The sequence below is a fragment of the Geotrypetes seraphini genome, chromosome 13 (genome assembly GCF_902459505.1).
Source record: "Geotrypetes seraphini chromosome 13, aGeoSer1.1, whole genome shotgun sequence".
Classification (NCBI taxonomy): Eukaryota; Metazoa; Chordata; class Amphibia; order Gymnophiona; family Dermophiidae; genus Geotrypetes; species Geotrypetes seraphini.
The window spans coordinates 59,556,144-59,573,448 of NC_047096.1; the positions used below are offsets into that span (position 1 = coordinate 59,556,144).

Here is a 17,305-nt window from a genome sequence, read left to right on the forward strand (position 1 = left end):
GCTGTCAAAAGAGCTCTCTCAAGCTTGTACAGTCTATTTAAATTACTAGATTTTGGCAGGAAATGTGAACAGGGAAGGGGAGGGTCATGGGAATGATACGGGTTTGGTAGGATCCTGCTGGGGAAGTTTCTTCTTTGAAGCTTTGCAGAGCAGGAAGAGTCTCAACATTGGGAAGGAAAGAATGTCAGATGCCTCGTTTCTTGACAGAAAGTTCAGAAAAGAGGCTTGCAAACTCCATCAGCTCTACTTTCAGTACAGTGCAGGACAAGAGACTCCGACACATTTCTGTGAAGGCAAAACTAATAATTTATAAAAAGTAACTTCAAACGTTATCTGATCCTTTTCTTTGCAAATTACATTAATACATTTTTAATTATTTCTCCAAGTTGCTGTGCAGAAATGTCCTCAGCCGCATTACTGGTTTAAGTTGTAATTTTGAACCGGTATAGGATAAAATTGCAGTTCATTAAAGACATTGGTCTGGCTAACCCTGGCTCTTTGCTAGTATATTACTTTCCAGGACAGAAGAAAGCTGAATTGTTGGCTGAACCACAAAACTCATTTTTAACAGAAACTTTGACATCCTGTACATCTGAAATTATTTATTTTGGTAAAGGGGCAGCTAGTATATCTTTTCCATTTCCTCCTCTGCATGGTATTCTGATTTATTCCATGTTGTCCCAAAGTAACAGATTCCTTTTTCATATTGTAATTCCCCTGGAGGAATTAATGCTTTTCTTGCTTCACTCCTGTATTGCTAGTGTTCACTGAAATGTTGTCTGCTGGCTCCCTGGTACTGTGGTCATATGAATCTGCGGCACCCCTAATATTGAACAAATTTATTGACTGTGTCCAGGGAGAGGCCATTTCCATTGGATTTAGCGCCCCAATAAAAAGTTGGCTCCTAAGACTGCGGTGTGCTACCATTTAATTTTCGGCTTCCGGCACGTCTGCTGCCTCTTGGATTAGCTGAGGCTGGGAAACCTTTGGGAAGGGTGCAGGAAGCCAGTTGTTATGCCATGACTACAGCTACTGGCTTGATAAGGCACCAGCATATTGTTTGTCAAGAATTCAGCTTATTTTGTACTGGTACAAAACACTGCAGTAAAAATGTTATTTAATGCAAAAAAAAATATGATCATGTCACCCCACAACACAGAATTACTTATAAAATTATTTTATTAACTTTTAAAACCAGAGAAAATAATCAGCCTGAATTCATTAATAACCTACTTATCTCTTACAACATTACAAGGTCTTTGCGATCTACAGCTTAAAACCTTCTTGTTATCCCATCATTGAAACATATAAATACATTAAGAACCTCTGTTAGCGCCCCTTCTCTTTGGAACAGCATTCCAAACTACTTACGCGAAAAACTTACACTTCCAGACTTTAAGTCAAAACTAAAGACATTTCTCTTTCTCGACGCGTTTGACTCCTTTTAAGGACTACCCAGTATTGAGAAGGAATCTTAATACCTGTTCCCTTTCCTATTGTTCTTCTCCCTTACATGTTCTCTTTTTCTTTACATGTTATAGTTCAAGCTCTCCTTTCCCGCTTGTCTCTGTTCGTTAATTTTTTTGCTAGTTTATTAGTCCTTAAAAGCTAGTATTTGCCCTAGTGTTGTTGTGTGTTCTTTAAACTGTATTTTAGTCAGTAGATGGTTTTTTAACATTTTTGTACATCGCCCAGAAGGTTTGATTAGGCGGTATAAGAAATTTTAAATAAACTTGAAACTTGTTAACTTTTGTGGTTTTAAGTTATATGTTGTTTGTCAGAGTTATTTTTCACTATGATGCTGGCCTGTATACCAAAGTGGTTCAAATGAACTAACCGATTTGGAAGGTTCAGCAAAGGATCTGAGTCTGTATGACTGGGCTTAGAAAGGCAGAAAGGAGACAAAAATTAGGGAGGATATCTCCCAGTGTTAACAAATAGTAACAAAGAAGTCGATGGCAGAAAAAGCTTGCTCAGTTATTCATGTACACACTACCAGTGATATAGCTAGTTACCACCAGAGAACATAAACAACCTGTAGGATGCTACCCATAGAAAAAGAGAAAACTGAAGGCAGATAAAGACTATATGGCCTGTCCATGCCATTTACTATCCCATCCTCTCTCTCTGAGATCCAATGTACTTAGGGTTACTAGACGTCTGGATTTCCCTTGGCATGTCTAGGGGTCCGGACGGCTTTTCAAAACCCAGCACTTTGTTCAGCTTTTGAAAAGCTTTCCTTTGTGCAGGAGGGCATCTGCGCATGCGCCGCCTGACGAGAACAGGCAGCGGAGACGGGGCTGGGGCGGGTTTGGGGGTGAGATGGGGCAGAGATGGGTGGGAAAGGGGGCAGGTCCAGGGGTCCAGATTTTCCAGACAGAAAATCTGATAACCCTAAATGTACTAATCCCAAGCTTTCTTGAATTCAGATACAGGTGGGAGAGTTGGCCTTTCAAGAAAATAAATTTTGTAGTACTGACTGGCCAAAGTGCCTATCCCGTCTGGAAAAAGATTCCAGACAGTAATGTGAGGTGAAGGTGTGAACCGCGGACCAGGTAGCAGCTTTACAGATTTCCTCAATAGGGGTAGATCTGAGGAAGGCCACAGAAGCTGCCACAGCTCGGACCTTATGGGCTGTGACACGACTCTTCAGGTACAGTCCAGTCTGAGCATAACAGAATGATATACAGGCAGCCAGCCAGTTGGAAATCATTCTCTTGGAAACAGGACGTTCCAGCTTGTTAGGATCAAATGAGACGAAGAGTTGTGGTGATGTGCGGTGTAGCTTTCTCCTGTCGATATAAAAGGCCAAAGCACACTTACAGTCCAGAGTACGGAGAACAGTTTCTCCTGCATGAAAATGAGGTTTAGGGAAAAAACTGGAAGAACAATTGACTGATTGAGATGGAACTCAGTGACAACTTTAGGCAGAAACTTTGGATGTGTGCATAGAACCACTTTGTCATGGTGAAAAACAGTGAATGGTGAGTCCACCACTAACGCTTGCAGCTCACTGACTCTCCTGGTTTATGGCAGTGATACAAGAAAAACAACTTTCCAGGTAAGAAACTTGAGATGCACTGTCGCCATTGGTTCAAATGGAGGCTTCATTACCCTGGAAAGAAGCAGATTAAGTTCCCAGACTACTGAAGGAAGTTTGAGAGGTAGTTTCATATTGAAAAGTCCTTTCATGAATCTGGAGACCAAAGGATGAGCGGTGAGAGATTTATCCTCGACTGGACGGTGATAAGATGTAATGGCACCGAGATGGACTCTAATAGATGTAGATTTTAGACCAGAATCCTTGAGATGAAGTAAATAATCCAACACCAGCTCAACTGACAAGGAAGTTGGATCGTGATGATGAAGAAGATACCAGGAAGAAAACTGAGTCCACTTTTGCTGATAATATTTTTGAGTGGCTGGTTTCCTGGAGGCGCTGCTAATATTGCGGACAGGCTGAGAGAGATGGAATTCAGATGGATTCAGCCCAAGAGAAACCAAGCTGTCAGGTGTAATGAGTGCAGGTTGGGATGTAGAAGAGAGAGAAGCAGAGTAGAAAAAATTGGAAGAGCTATGGGCTCCCTGGTGCTGAGTTGAAGTAGAAGGGAAAACTAATTCTGTCTGGGCCATCGAGGAGCTATGAGAATCATGGTGGCTGACTCCTGCTTGAGTTTGAAAAGAGTTTTCAAAATGAGAGTGGGAGGAAAGGCATACAGGAACATTCACATCCAATCCAGTGGAAATGCATCGGCCTGCAGTTGGTGAGGAGAGTAAAGCCTGGAGCAGAACTGGGGCAACTTGTGGTTGTGGGGAGATGCAAACAAGTCCACTTGTGGAGTGCCCCATTGCGCAAAGATTGGATGGAGAGCTGTCGAGCTGAGTGTCCATTCGTGAGGCTGAAGAATTCTGCTGAGGTTTTCTGCTAAGGAATTTTTCTCCCCTTGAATGTTAGACTGCCCTCAAGAAAATTTTGTGGGCCATCGCCCAGAACCAAATCTGTTGAGCATCCTGACAAAGTGGAAGAGACCCGTGCCTCCTTGCTTGTTTATGTAGTACATTGCTACTTGATTGTCCATACGAAGGAGGAGGACTTGATTGCTCAGAAGATGCTGGAAAGCTTTGAGCGCATAAAACATCGCTCTGAGTTTGAGTAAATTGATGTGAAATTTTCACTCTTTGATGGTCCAATGACCCTGAGTTTGAAAGCTGGTCATGTGCGCCCCCCCCCCCCCCCACCAGGCGTATGAGGATGCATCTGTCGTGAGCACCTGGTGATGAGGAGGTGAGAAAGAAAACCTCTGGAGACATTGGAAGAGGTCATCCACCAATGAAGCGATTGTTGAAAAGATGATGTTACAGAAATATGCTGTGATAGCCGATCTGTCACTTGAGACCACTGAGAAGTAAGGGTTCACTGAGGAGTACGAAGGTGTAGTCTTGCTAGTGGTGTCACATGAACCGTGGAGGTTCATGCACCTCACTGAGATTGTGTGGAGATGAAAACCATCATGCACCTCGCTGAGATTGTGTGGAGATGAAAACATCTGCTGGCAGAGGTGAAGCAGAGTGACCAAGCGATTTGGAGGGAGAAACGCCCTCATGAGTATGGTATCTAGAATAGCCCCAATGAACTGAAGACGTTGGGTCGGGTGAAGGTTTGATTTGGGGAAATTGATTTCGAATCCCAAGGCTTGAAGGAAAGAGATGGTATGAGTCGTTGCCAGAGCCACTTCCTGAGATGAGGAAGCCTTGATAAACCAGTCATCCAGATAAGGAAAAACCTGAAGACCGTCGGATCGAAGGACTGCTGCTACCACAATCAAGCACTTCATGAAGACTCTGGGAGAAGATACCAGGCCAAATGGAAGTACCTTGCACTGGTAAAGGCGTTGATTCATTTGAAAGCGAAGGTATTGTCGGGAAGCAAGATGGACTGGTATATGAGTGTAGGCTTCCTTGAGATCTAGAGAGCATACCAATCGACATGAGCCAGAAGGGGGATAAAGAAGGGTGAGAGACAGCATACGGAATTTCTCCTTGACGAGAAATTTGTTGAGAGCTCCGAGATCCAGAATGGGGCATGGTCCTCCCATCTTCTTTGGAACTAAGAAATAGTAGGAGTAGAATCCCTGATGCTGCTGAGAGAGTGGAACTTCCTTGATGGCATTGAGCAGAAGAAGGGATTGAACTTTTGAAGAAGAAGAGAAGACTGTACAGTGTTTGAAGCAGACTCTCTTGGAGGATGATCTGGAAGGAGGGTGTGGAAGTGAAGAAGGTAACCCTGACGAATGATGTTTAACATCCAGAGATTGGAGGTGATGAGCTCCCATCGATTGATGTAATGCTGAAGCTGTCCCATTATCGGCTGAGGAAGAGATTGCAGAATGGGAACTTTGGCTATGCTTATGAGGAACATGTCAAAAATGCTATGTGGGCTTTTGTTGAGCAGCCGGTTGCTTAGGTTGTTGACTTGGCTGCTGTTTCTGCTTTCTAGGTGGAGGATGAGCAGGGGTAGCAGCCTTAGCAGCAAATCTATGCTGGTAAGAAGAAGCAGATTGCAGAAGTGTGCTCAGCACGGCCTCTCAATTACTGGAGTTTACACACTTAAGTTTGTTTGGTTCCTCGCCTTCCATACAGGATTCCTTTGTGTTTATCCCACATATTTTTGAATTTCGTTACTGTTTTCATCTCCCATCTCCCACGGGAGGGCATTCCAGGTATCTCTCGCCATGAAAAAGTACTTCTTGACATTATTCTTGAGCCAGCCCGTCTACAACCTAAATTTATGTCCTCTAATTCTGCAGCCTCTATGTCTCTGGAAAAGGTTTCTTTGTAGATTAATAGCTTTCAAATAATTGAATGATTCTATTACATCACCTCTATCTCTCCTTTCCTCCATGATATACCGTACATTCTTCAGGTCATCAAGTCTCTCATTACATGTCTTGTGGCACAAACCCTGTACCTTGTTCATTGCTTTTATCTGATCCATTTCAGTTAACTAGTGGCTAACTTATTGATTATTCAACTTTAATTGCCAGTTCAAATAGGTGGGTTTTCAGTCTGCTTTTAAATGGCCTGTGGTATTTAAATACAATTTTAGAGATGGGGGTCCTGTTTCTAGCCCCAGAAGCCTTTAAAAAATAACTTTTAAAGACCCCCCCCCCCCCAATTTCTCTCATAGGCTGTCACAGCCTTATCCACTATGTCATGCTGATGCTGGGAGCTGCAAAAGAGCTGAAAATGCAACTAGAGAACTTCTGCCTCAGACAAGCCTGGACACCTGGATAGCTGGCTTCTGCAGACTTCCCTCAGTTCAACTGGCCGGATTGAGACCTTAACCCCACCAGAACTCACTCGCTAAATTGGGGGGAAGGATCTGCAGTCGGCACCTGAACCTTGTGAAAAACTGCCATGGGGCCACTCAGCCTGCGTACAAGCTCTCTGCAGACAAAACCTGGAGCAAGCCGTGCTCTCAAGGGAACAGTTCTTGAAATCCTGGACTATTAATGCAGGCTGGCCAAGCAGGCTGCCTCTTGGCTATAGACTACCTCCTCAGTCTGTGCTCTCTGTAGAGATGGCCCAAAATTGGGAGCCCCCGCAGCACCAAAGAACCTCACAACTGGATTTAAAAAACCCTCAAAATACACATAAGCATGACAGGCTCATACCATCTCATGTATAGAGGAATTAGGAGACAGCCCAGAGAGATGGGAGGCAGAGCAGAAAATGTAAATGAGGTTCTCTACACAAGATCTCACGATCAGAGGTTCACAACCCATCTGTTCCAGGATGATGTACCTACTGCACTAGAAATCTATTTATCCAAAAGTCTAATTTCCAAGATATATTCTACATATTTGCATTCTTTCCATGGTGATGGTATTGACGAGTGAAAGCTGGGGAATGAAGGGAATGTGATGGGAAGCAAAGCAGCCCTTTTTACTAAAGTAGATAAAATGGCAGGACATACTTGGATGTCCTGTGGTTAAATGCCAAATCAGCACACATAAAATGTTTTGGGGACAGAGAAAGGGTGTTCCTATGCTAACCAGTTACACAGCTACATTGGCATGTGCTACAAATCAGGTGGCAGAAAATGCTTATGCAGCTGCATGCTAATGGCAATGGAAGATTAGGTTTTTACCTTGTATAATCTTCTATTAGTCCCTGTAGGATTCCATACTCTAGGTGTTCAATCCCTTCCCACAATCCGGGAGTTGCAGAAATCCAAACACTTTTCTGAGCATGTGCTCCTCCTACCTTAGAGATTGAGTTAGAGCCCTTCACAATTCAATCCCAAAGCCAAGCAACCATACCTGGAACCAGTCCATGACAAATAAGGAGGCACGGGGGAACCTCCTCAGCAACAATTTCTGTTAATATCAGCTTTGCAAAATATAAAAACATGTAATAAACAGTCAAAATGAAACACAGCAGTCCGGCTCCATGGGACTGCGTCCTTTTCTCTGACACAGGACAACACACAGGGTCTCATTGAAAAAAAAAAAAAATGAACTTTAAGAAAAAGACTGCATGAATTGCTTGCAGAAATTGAAAAGTGTGTGGGCTCTAACTCAGTGTCTTTCAACCTTTTTACACCTATGGACCGGCAGAAATAAAAGAATTATTCTGTGGACCGGAATTGGTCCGTGGACCGGCAGTTGAAGAACACTGGGCTAAGTCATGGGCCAGACCCCGCCCATCTCTACCCAATCTCCACCCCAGACCCCGCCCCCATAATAGTACTAATTGCATCTTGCACATCCCGTGCCTCATGTGGAAGCCTTCCCTCTGACGTTGCAACGTCAGAGAGAAGGCTTCCGGTTCAGGCGCAGGGTGCCCGTAGGAGCCACTGCCGTGGCTTTCTGCACTGAATCAGTTAGGAAGAGGGAGCTGGCTCGAAAATAACGTTGCATCGATCATACCGTGGACCGGCGGTTGAAGAACACTGTTTTGGGCCTGATGCACGTGCTGGCCCTGTGGACCGGCAGGAAAATTCTGTGGATCAGTGGTTGAAGAACACTGCTCTAACTCATTCTCTAAGGTAGGAGAAGCACATGCTCAGAAAAGTGTTTGATTTCTGCAACTGCCAGATTGAACACCTAGAACAGGAAATCCAGAAGGGACGTAACAGAAGAGTGAATGGCCATTACTACAGCTGTGTGGAAGAAACTTGCAGAAGGAAGTGCTAAGGTCACTTTTTACCACAGCTTAGTAAAGGTGCTCCAAAACGATTACTATTTAAGCAAAAACATGAGACAAAGATTTGAATGGACCTGTATTTTTAATAATGTCACATTAAAATAATGGTACATAAATTTAGCAGAATAAAAATTAACAATTCTACAACAATTCTAATCTGTAAAATAAAAAAAAGAAATACTTGAATTTAGGTTTGCCTGAGAATGGGGTAGAAAAGTCCTTCACATTTTTCCACAACATAATTATAGCGCCATTGGAAAACCCAAAGGGAGACACGTCAAACTCCCCAGGCAAATGAAGAACAGAGAACAAAAGAACCCACACTATACAAAAAAGGGATCAGAATACAGCTGTTTCATTTCCATTCTTACATTGTTTTGTCTTCTCTTTTCAAAAATAAAAACTGGAAGCATCAAGACAAAATTTATCTGACATCTGCAGCGACAGCACAAGACAGAGCATGAGTTACAACAGATTTCAAGGGTGGGAACCAGACCTTTTCAAAAATTTTGCTTTGCCTGCAGCCTTCACCCCTCTACCCATTTGCTCACCTGGGTCTCCCTTTTCCTCTGTGGTATAGTAGTAATTTATTTTTTCTACGAGATTGCAGTTAGACTGTCATCATGTCTGACTAAATGTGGGCCAGATTCACAGTTGCCCCAAGTTCTGCATAGGAGACGAGGAAAAGCCGCCAGTGCTATTCTATGAGTAAAAACATTATAGGCAATCCAAAGCACTTGCCTTCTGAACCTTGCAGTGCTCTTGTTCTCACTACGATGCGAGTCCAATGCAGCAGAGCTGTTTCATAATACACCAGATTAGGTCCTTGAAATTTAACTGTCCACTACACAATGGAGTGGAAGGGGGAAAACATGTTAAAGAATCAACTGTTTTAAACTTTATGAGAGAAGAATTGCCTAGGCACAAAATCTTTTCCCCCAGGGCTGATTTTCCAAAGCACTATAAATACTCAGTGATCCGCTAAACATACCAATATAAGGCAGCCCCATTTAAAATCACAAAATATATTTTGAGATGTTGCTCTATGTCAAGCAAATGACTCTGTCCCCCATCCTAAGACGATACCTATTGCCACATGTATATCTTTACCCATCACTTCCACCCTCTTTCTAGAGAGGCCCCCAGTATAATCACCAACTCCAATCTATCTAGCAGCAGTCAGGAAGGGAATATTGTCCTCTTGAAAGGATCCTCAGCGAAACGGACACTTGGTAAACACGAAACCAATACTTTGAAGATACTAATTATACACATAAATGTAGCCTCCAACACAACACAGGGTTTACTGTCTGTGGTGTTTCACACAATCAGGCCCTGGGAGGCCTAAAAACGGAGAGGCGGCAGCAAGCCTGTTAAACTGTATGGCAAGGGATGTAACATTTTTTCCAAGAACACAAGCTTTGTGATTTCTAAACCGTAAACTGAGCAGCTAGAACCTGAAAGGCAGGCTTTCATTTTGTCAAAATATCCTTCTTCGTTTTAACCTCTGGCTCCACACTTTCTAAACTTACCCTTTTGCAGGCATACCAATTTATTTTTCTACACCACTGCTTCAATCTCTTTACACAGCTGAATCATGCAATATACATTTATTTAGAAACGATGGCCGTTCTTCAGGCACCAATACTTCCAAAAGATGCAGCATCCGGGCTGCGTAAACATTTTTGATTCTTGCTGCGTTATAAAGTGATTAACAACAAGCCCACCTTGAAAAAGCAGAACTCATGCCCCTTGATGCTGTAGATTCTTACATGCCAACCCTATCATGCATGAATTTGCGAGTCAAATGAAGCAAGCTGATATCTAGGTTATTTCTGCAATACCCAGGCTAAAGAAAACTGAGCTGTGGTCTTCCCTCCATAAATCACAGGGGACATATTGAAATTTTACTATGCAGCTTGAGATTAGATCAGCAGTTAACATAACAAACTGTACCCTTTTCCACCTTTGTCCCCATTCTATCCCTCTTGCCTCTTCTTTGCCAGTCTAACCCCTTCTTTGTTTGCCCTTTACTCATTTTGTGTGCTTTGATTGAATGCTGTTACTGTTCTATAAAAATATTGTAGTTCCTTTTTCCTTCTTCATTTATGTTTTGTAAATGTTTCTAAACTGCTTGGATCCAGCAAATCGACATAAACTGTAAACTAACAGCAAAAAAGGTAGACACTATCTGACCATACAGTAGCAGCTCATTAAACTTGGTCCAATGCTCCACTATTTCTCAGATTTAATTACATTCATAAACTGAAGGTTTGTTTTTAACCAGCTTCACGGTAGCTAAAGTTTCCGCACCCTGTGTATTCCTAAAAAAACGCAGACAAAGCTGAGCTTAAAGTGTTAAATGATGGCTAATATTAACTGGCACTTAATACTTGATGGCGGGCAGGATAATATCCCAGTTTCCAAGTCATTTATTACACATGAACGTTTTTATTCATCCGACAAGGAGGATTGAGACTCAACAGCATTCTAAACAACATAATCACTTACACCGGGAGGCTTCTAATGTTCATACAGCAATTTTCATTACAAGTGGCCACAGAAGACTTTATTACCACTGCAGTGCCACATTAAAATGGGCACTGTTTCCAAAGTCCCAGCTTCCTCAGGCCCAATCTCTTGCAGTCCATCTTTACCATGGAGAAAAGTGATGATCTCATGTTGGGAGGAGGAGGAGGCACTGCAGTCAAAGATGCTTCTGAATAAACCAGAGGAGGGTATAAATTGCAGCATGGCACACCCCAAAACAAGTTTCCTCAAGGGCACATCCCAGATAGAACAGTTACTTACCGTTATCCAGGGACAGCAGGCAGATATTCTCACGTATGGGTAATGTCATCCACGGAGCCCCGATGCGGATAGTTTCTGCACATCAAGTCGAAAGGAGGTCCAACTGAAGAACAAAACATCAGATGGAGACCTGGTCCAAGACACAGGCTTGGTGGTAAAGTTGAGGTTGCTCATAACCTTTACCTTGAACCATCTTACAACAAGAGTCCAGTTTAGCAGGAACTGTTGGAACAGAGTATGGCGTATCCAAATGTGTTCAAAAAGTATGCCATTCATAGGCAGCTTAAGTGACTTGGTAGGAGGATGAGGAAGCTCCAAATGTTCTTTGGTATACTTGGAATCAGATTCCAGAGCAATATTAGAATCTTTTACCCATTTGGTGAAGAAATCAAAGAAAATAAACTGGCACGGACGGTGAAGAAAACCACGTATGGGCAATTTAAGTGATTCCTGAGGACGGATGTGGAAACTCTAAGCCCTTCAGATATTGCTTTGTACACGTGAAATGAAACCTCGAGCATGGAGGAAGAAAGATAACGCTCTCTAGAGTGTTGTGGCTTGGAAGGGATAGGTAATGCTCTGCTATACTATGCCTGAACACAGTAATGATGAAACAGAGAGTTCCTCCGACAGGCTATATACTGATGGGAGGCTTTGCTATAAGTCCATGTTGAACTACACGCCCTGGAGGTACTGCAGGGTAGAGTCAAGAACCAGTCTATGGGCAGCTGAAGCAATTCCATAGGTAGATGATTAATTCTGAACTTCTCTATGTTTCTTGGCAAACTTGGATTCTGACTCTAGGGGGAAAAAAAACTCTTCCCCAAGATACGAGATGTTTGTCAATCTGCCTGCGGGGTTTATGGTCAGGGGCGATGCCTTTTATTTCAGAAAGCTGGCATGGTGGGTCATAAGTGTATTATGCAATACTGAATACAGGCAGAACCTCCCACTTTTTGGCATTGGAGGAACCAACTACATCGTGTACTTTTTTCTGAAGTTTGGGCATACTCGCATCTTTATGCAAATTTAGGACCCCTACCTTCAAACGCTTTCACCTAGAGCTTGATTCTCAATGATTTACATTGAATTTTTTTGATGCCTTCATTGTATCCCGAGAGCTGGCAATTTATGTCACCTTCCAACCTGGGTGAAAGGGGGCAATAGTGTTTCACAAATTCTATAGAGCGGAGTTCTCAGAGTTGATAAATTACTTAGTGATGAATGTTTTGTTTCTATTGTATTGTCCTTTGATATATTCTTTTTGATATATACTTTCTTCCTTCAATATTTGAATACAAAATTAGAAAGAAAATATATGCGTGAGCGGGAAGGCAAAGGCAATAAAAACAAAGAGTATTAGAAAAGGCAAATTCTTAGCTCCGCGGAAAAATGAGAATTGAGGAGACGCGTGCTCTGCGTCAGGCGGGAAGGCACTTGCGCATGCGCGTTGTAGTCAGTTACGAACTTTCTAAAGTTCTTCAAGCAAGATTGCTTGTGCAGCTGTCCACATCGGGGCTCTGTGGATGACATTGCCCATACGTGAGAATTTGCTGTCTGCTTGTCCTGGGATAAACACTTTTTTGCCCATTTTCCTAGGAACTTAAAAAAAAATAAAGCTTTTCTGCCTTGGCAAGTCAGAAAAGAATTCTCATGATGTGCTAGCAAAAAGCTTTTTTTTCTTTTTAAACACTTTAATTACTCAAATTCTGGTGGCAAGGAAGTGGGAAGAACTTCACATAAAAAATGCCCTCACACCCTGTTATACCAAAATAGTGCCTGCTGCACAGCAGTTTTTAATAAGATATCAGGCAGCCTTTGGAAATATAATGAACAGGGTGGGGGGAGAAGGACAAACTTCTTAAGATTCAAATTCAATTTTGTTTTCCTAAACACCGCACAGAACTAAGTGGAAACTGTAGTTCTGCTTAAAAGCAAATGTGCTTAAAATCGCCTGCCAGCTTTCCATCTTGAGAGTCAGAATGTCATGTAACACACCAAAAAGGCAATGACGGTCTTTTGCTGAGCCAAAATGTTTTCATTTTGGGGGTAGGGGGAAGAAAAGAACCACTGACGGAAATTTAGTACAGAGTCTCCGCATTACTGCTCCGAGGCCTCTTGATCTTCTCGATGTTTTTCAGGATCATGTCGTGTAAGGTGACCTGAGATGGGAGAAAAGAAGAGTGATGTGTAAGCAGAAAAGCTGTTCGATGGAAGGACAAGACGCCATAAAAACTTGTTTTCTATGCCAAGGCAGTCCTTTGTGCTGTTTAAACATCTAAAGCCTCAGAAGCATTAAAAGTTATCCATTCTACCGAGATACACAGAGCTTCCCTCTCTCATCAAACAATTGATAAAGAGAGATTCTCAACCCTCCCTTTGGAAGTCTGATATTAAAGGATTTAAGTTCCATGCCTTTAGAGGGAACAAAAGGCAAGGACTAGGGTAAGACTGCCACCCTGTGGCATATTATTGCAGGGAAACTTGAAATATGGATTTTATAAAAGGCCATCAGGGTCCTACCTGTCAGTCACATTGAACAACACTTTTTTATTTCCCCTATCACGGGAAGGAATGAAGGGAAGTGGCCAAGAGGCAAATAAAAGTTGTGGCTAGTATGTCACTGATCAGCCAAAACACAATTAAAATAATAAATAAAGCTGTTGATATTTAAAATTACTTCAGCTATTTTAGATCCGACTCTGGTACAGAATAGTTTTATTAGTAATGGTAACATGACTATCTAGACAGTTAATAGCTTCCGTTATTGATCATGAATTATCTTTTGCAAAACACATTTTCTTTTTGGTAAAATGGAATTACTGTATACTTAAGACAGGTGAGGTCAAACACTTGTGTGATGATTTTTCTTTGCATCAATTGATACATACTTTGGTTCTCTCTTGTTTAGATTAGAGAAATATGTTTTTTATTGGTGTAACTCAGGGTAATCTCAAACATTTACAAATGATTCAGAATACTGCTTTGAAGCTGTTAGGGGCCATCAGGAAATATCACGTTACACAGCTTTTCCTCAAATATTATTGGCAGCCATTTTTTAGAGTTAGATTTAACATTTTGCTGTTAGCTGTAAGGTCCTGAGCAATTTAAACAGCCTGACTGTTCCATATATTCCTTTAAGAAGTTTGAGATCTTTCCTGGACCGTCAAATGGTTGCGCCATCACTTTCAAGTACGTGTCAGGCTTTAATTTGGGTTGCTACTTTTGCTTGGATAACTCCTCTATTGTGGAATCAATTGCTAAAAGGCCATCAGGGCAGTGGCATCCATGAAGAAATTGAAAAGATTATTAAAGACCTATTATTTTGACACTGCTTTTAATATGGTGCACAGTGAGGAGTGGAAGATTTATTACCACTCCAGGATGCACAAAGAGATGAATATCTGGCTTTTTCTATCTTGTAATGGCGTTCTTTTCTATTTTAACTGAAGATATTGTTTGCTTATTTCCTTTGGGGTAAGGTAGTATATTCAATTTTAATAAACCATAACTATCTCAGGTTGCTACAACTGGAAAAAGGCACATGAAAAATGGCCCATCTCAGAGGAAGCCACATAAAACATTTTCACCAAATAAAGTGCAATGAATGGAATTTTCACCAAGCCCAGCAAACACAAACCAATCTTAGTCTGCACGAATTAATTTAAATGCAAAAAAGGAGGAAAAAGCCTCAGAAAATGTGCAGGCTAGCCACCACCACAAAACCTCATGGGCATGAAACACCTCCTTTTTGCCAATTCTAAATGACTCCATGCAGTGCAGGAAGAAACGTCTGTTCGAGCTCCCCAAAGAGGATCGACTGGTGGCCATCGTTGGTGCGCCAAACCTCTCCACAAGACAAAGATAAGTCATTTTTGCACTATTATCTAGTTTTTATTCACTGCTTTGCTCTGAGTTATTTTGAATTGGCAAAAAGGAGGTCTTTCATGCCCCTGAGGTTTTGTTGTGGTGGCTAGCCTGCACCACATTTTCTGAGTCTTTTTTCTCCTTTTTTGCATTTGAATTAACTCGTGCAGACTAAGATTGGTTTGTGTTTGCTGGGCTTGGTGACGATTCCATTCATTGCACTTTATTTGGTGAAAGTGTTTTATGCGATTACTGTCTGTTTACACTACACTGCGTTTATTGGACCATCTCGGAGGGAAAACATGTGACCAGCCAAGAACCAATTGAGAAATCAAAGAGGACACTCACATATTGATTTCTCAGTTCAGAAATAATTAGGCGCAGGCTAATATATTCCTTCTCGTCTATTTCAGTCACTGTGCGACGATAATCCTCCTGGGGGAAACGAGAAGAGATGGTATTTCAGTGCAGTAACAGTACAAAGCAGCAGCTGTCCTGTGAGGCACAAAATCAGCTCATGTGCTCTGACTTTGTTTCTTTAATGTCCAAAGTTGTATTCAGATGCACAGAGGTCTTCATTTGATATCACTACACAATCACATGGGGGAGGAGAAGAAAGCCAAACATCATCAGAATACCTTAAGTCAGAGGTGAGCAAATATTTTGGCCTAAGAATCATATTGGGGGTGGGGACGTGGAAGAAAAGAATGGAGAAAGTTGGTCCTGACTGAAACCTCCCTAGATTGACTAACTGTCCAATAAGTCCCCTGAATACCTAGGTACACCACTAGTCCAGGGACAGAGAAATTTATTTAAAACTTTTCTATACCGTTTACAGAAAAACTAAATATCAGTAACAATGCAGATCATAAAATTTACGTAATTAAACAATTTCTTCTCCTCAAGTGTCAGCTAATATATTGCAAGAATTGCAAACAGGATTAAACAGATTCTTTTCTTCAAATGTCAGCTTAAATCACAAAAATGCAGTAACAAACAACTGGAACCGGTTTAAACAGTCTCCAGTGGCCCACCAAAGCATTCCACATTTTAACACCAGCAATACAGAAGGTCATCGCTCTGGTGTCTGCACAGTTTCCCTGCGCTACTGGAATCAATACCTGAATTACTACTAAAAAAGAGTGAGCTACTTCAAATCAATCAATAAATCCAAGCCTGGTGGACAATATGCCAGACAGCTGTACAATTTAAGATTTTAAGCCCACTTGGACAGAGAAATAACTTCTGTGCCTGACTGTAACTCACCTCAAGCTCAGATACGATAAAAGTTGAATAATCTAAACTCCAAATTCAATTCTGTGACAAGAGCCAATGTACAATGTGCTTCTGTGGACACCAGACAAAGCACTATCATGTGTCACCAGCCATCCGTGCATCCAGTTCAGGGCTGTCCAGCTTCCAGCCTTTGAGGAGCACAAACAGGATATCCACTATGACAATTTACAGATTTTAAATCATATGCTGGATCCGAGTTACAAGTCTGTACTTAGAAGGAAAACCCACAACCTTCTGAAGCAAGAGCTTGACTACTCTGCTCCCCTCTCTCACAAACACACTTTAAACAAGAGGTCGGCAAATTAAATTATTCATCTCTGCACCAGGGCAAGTGAAAGAATAGCAGAGGCCTATGTTACAAACCAACCAAAAACCCAAGCCCGCCCACCCTTGCCCTTCTATGCCCACCTCAGAACCAGCACTGCTGTATCCATCATATCTGAGAGCCTGCCCCAGAGACTGCCATATGCCAACCTGTCCCTGCCAAGTGTTTTCCTCAAATATCCAATCCTTTATCAGTTCCATGAGTTGTCTGCACTCTCTTTCACACCATACGGATCTACCACCCAACCAACCCTCCGTTTTCCTGATCAGCTATTCAAAGGTCAGTATATTTTTAAATCATCATGGGCCCATCTTCAAGGGGTAACCATCATCACTCTCTACATATACAAGAGTAGGAAACGTGGAAGTTGGGTTCATGGTGATTTTCAGAAGTCAAAATTACCTATTCTTATCAATAGCTAGATGGGAGGGGAGAGGCAGGGGGAAAACAGACAGCCCAGGGAACTGCTGTGGGCTGGACAAAAGGCACCCACATGCTGGTTCTGTTTTGTTCACCAGTTTGTCCATCCTTTCTTTAAATGGATTGCTCTTACTTACCACATGAGGATACTTGGCTATTTTGGATACCAATTTAGCCCTGGTGATGTAATACCTGGAACAAGAGAACAAATCTTAGCTATTATGGTATGGTGAATAATTATTTAGATTGCAAGCAATGTGCAAAGGAAAGTAGGTTATCACATGATTTCCTGGGACTTACTCATATATGGCCACTCTCCCACTAACTTTCCATTTAACACTTGCAGTCATTCTATCTTTGCTGTGATTCATTTTATCC

General features: G+C 42.0%; 1 protein-coding gene across 1 annotated transcript in view; it reads right to left on the reverse strand.

The window, feature by feature from the left end:
* Nucleotides 1-8,271: 8,271 nt before the first annotated feature.
* Nucleotides 8,272-17,305, reverse strand: part of LOC117347784 (proteasome activator complex subunit 3-like) — a 33,167-nt gene continuing 24,133 nt past the window's right edge. The window contains exons 9-11 of the mRNA XM_033919154.1: nt 17,065-17,119; nt 15,235-15,321; nt 8,272-13,181 (exon numbers count right to left, since the gene is read on the reverse strand). Of these exons, the coding sequence (XP_033775045.1) occupies nt 13,101-13,181; nt 15,235-15,321; nt 17,065-17,119 (223 nt within the window). The 3' untranslated portion in view covers nt 8,272-13,100. The remainder of the gene's footprint in view (nt 13,182-15,234; nt 15,322-17,064; nt 17,120-17,305) is intronic.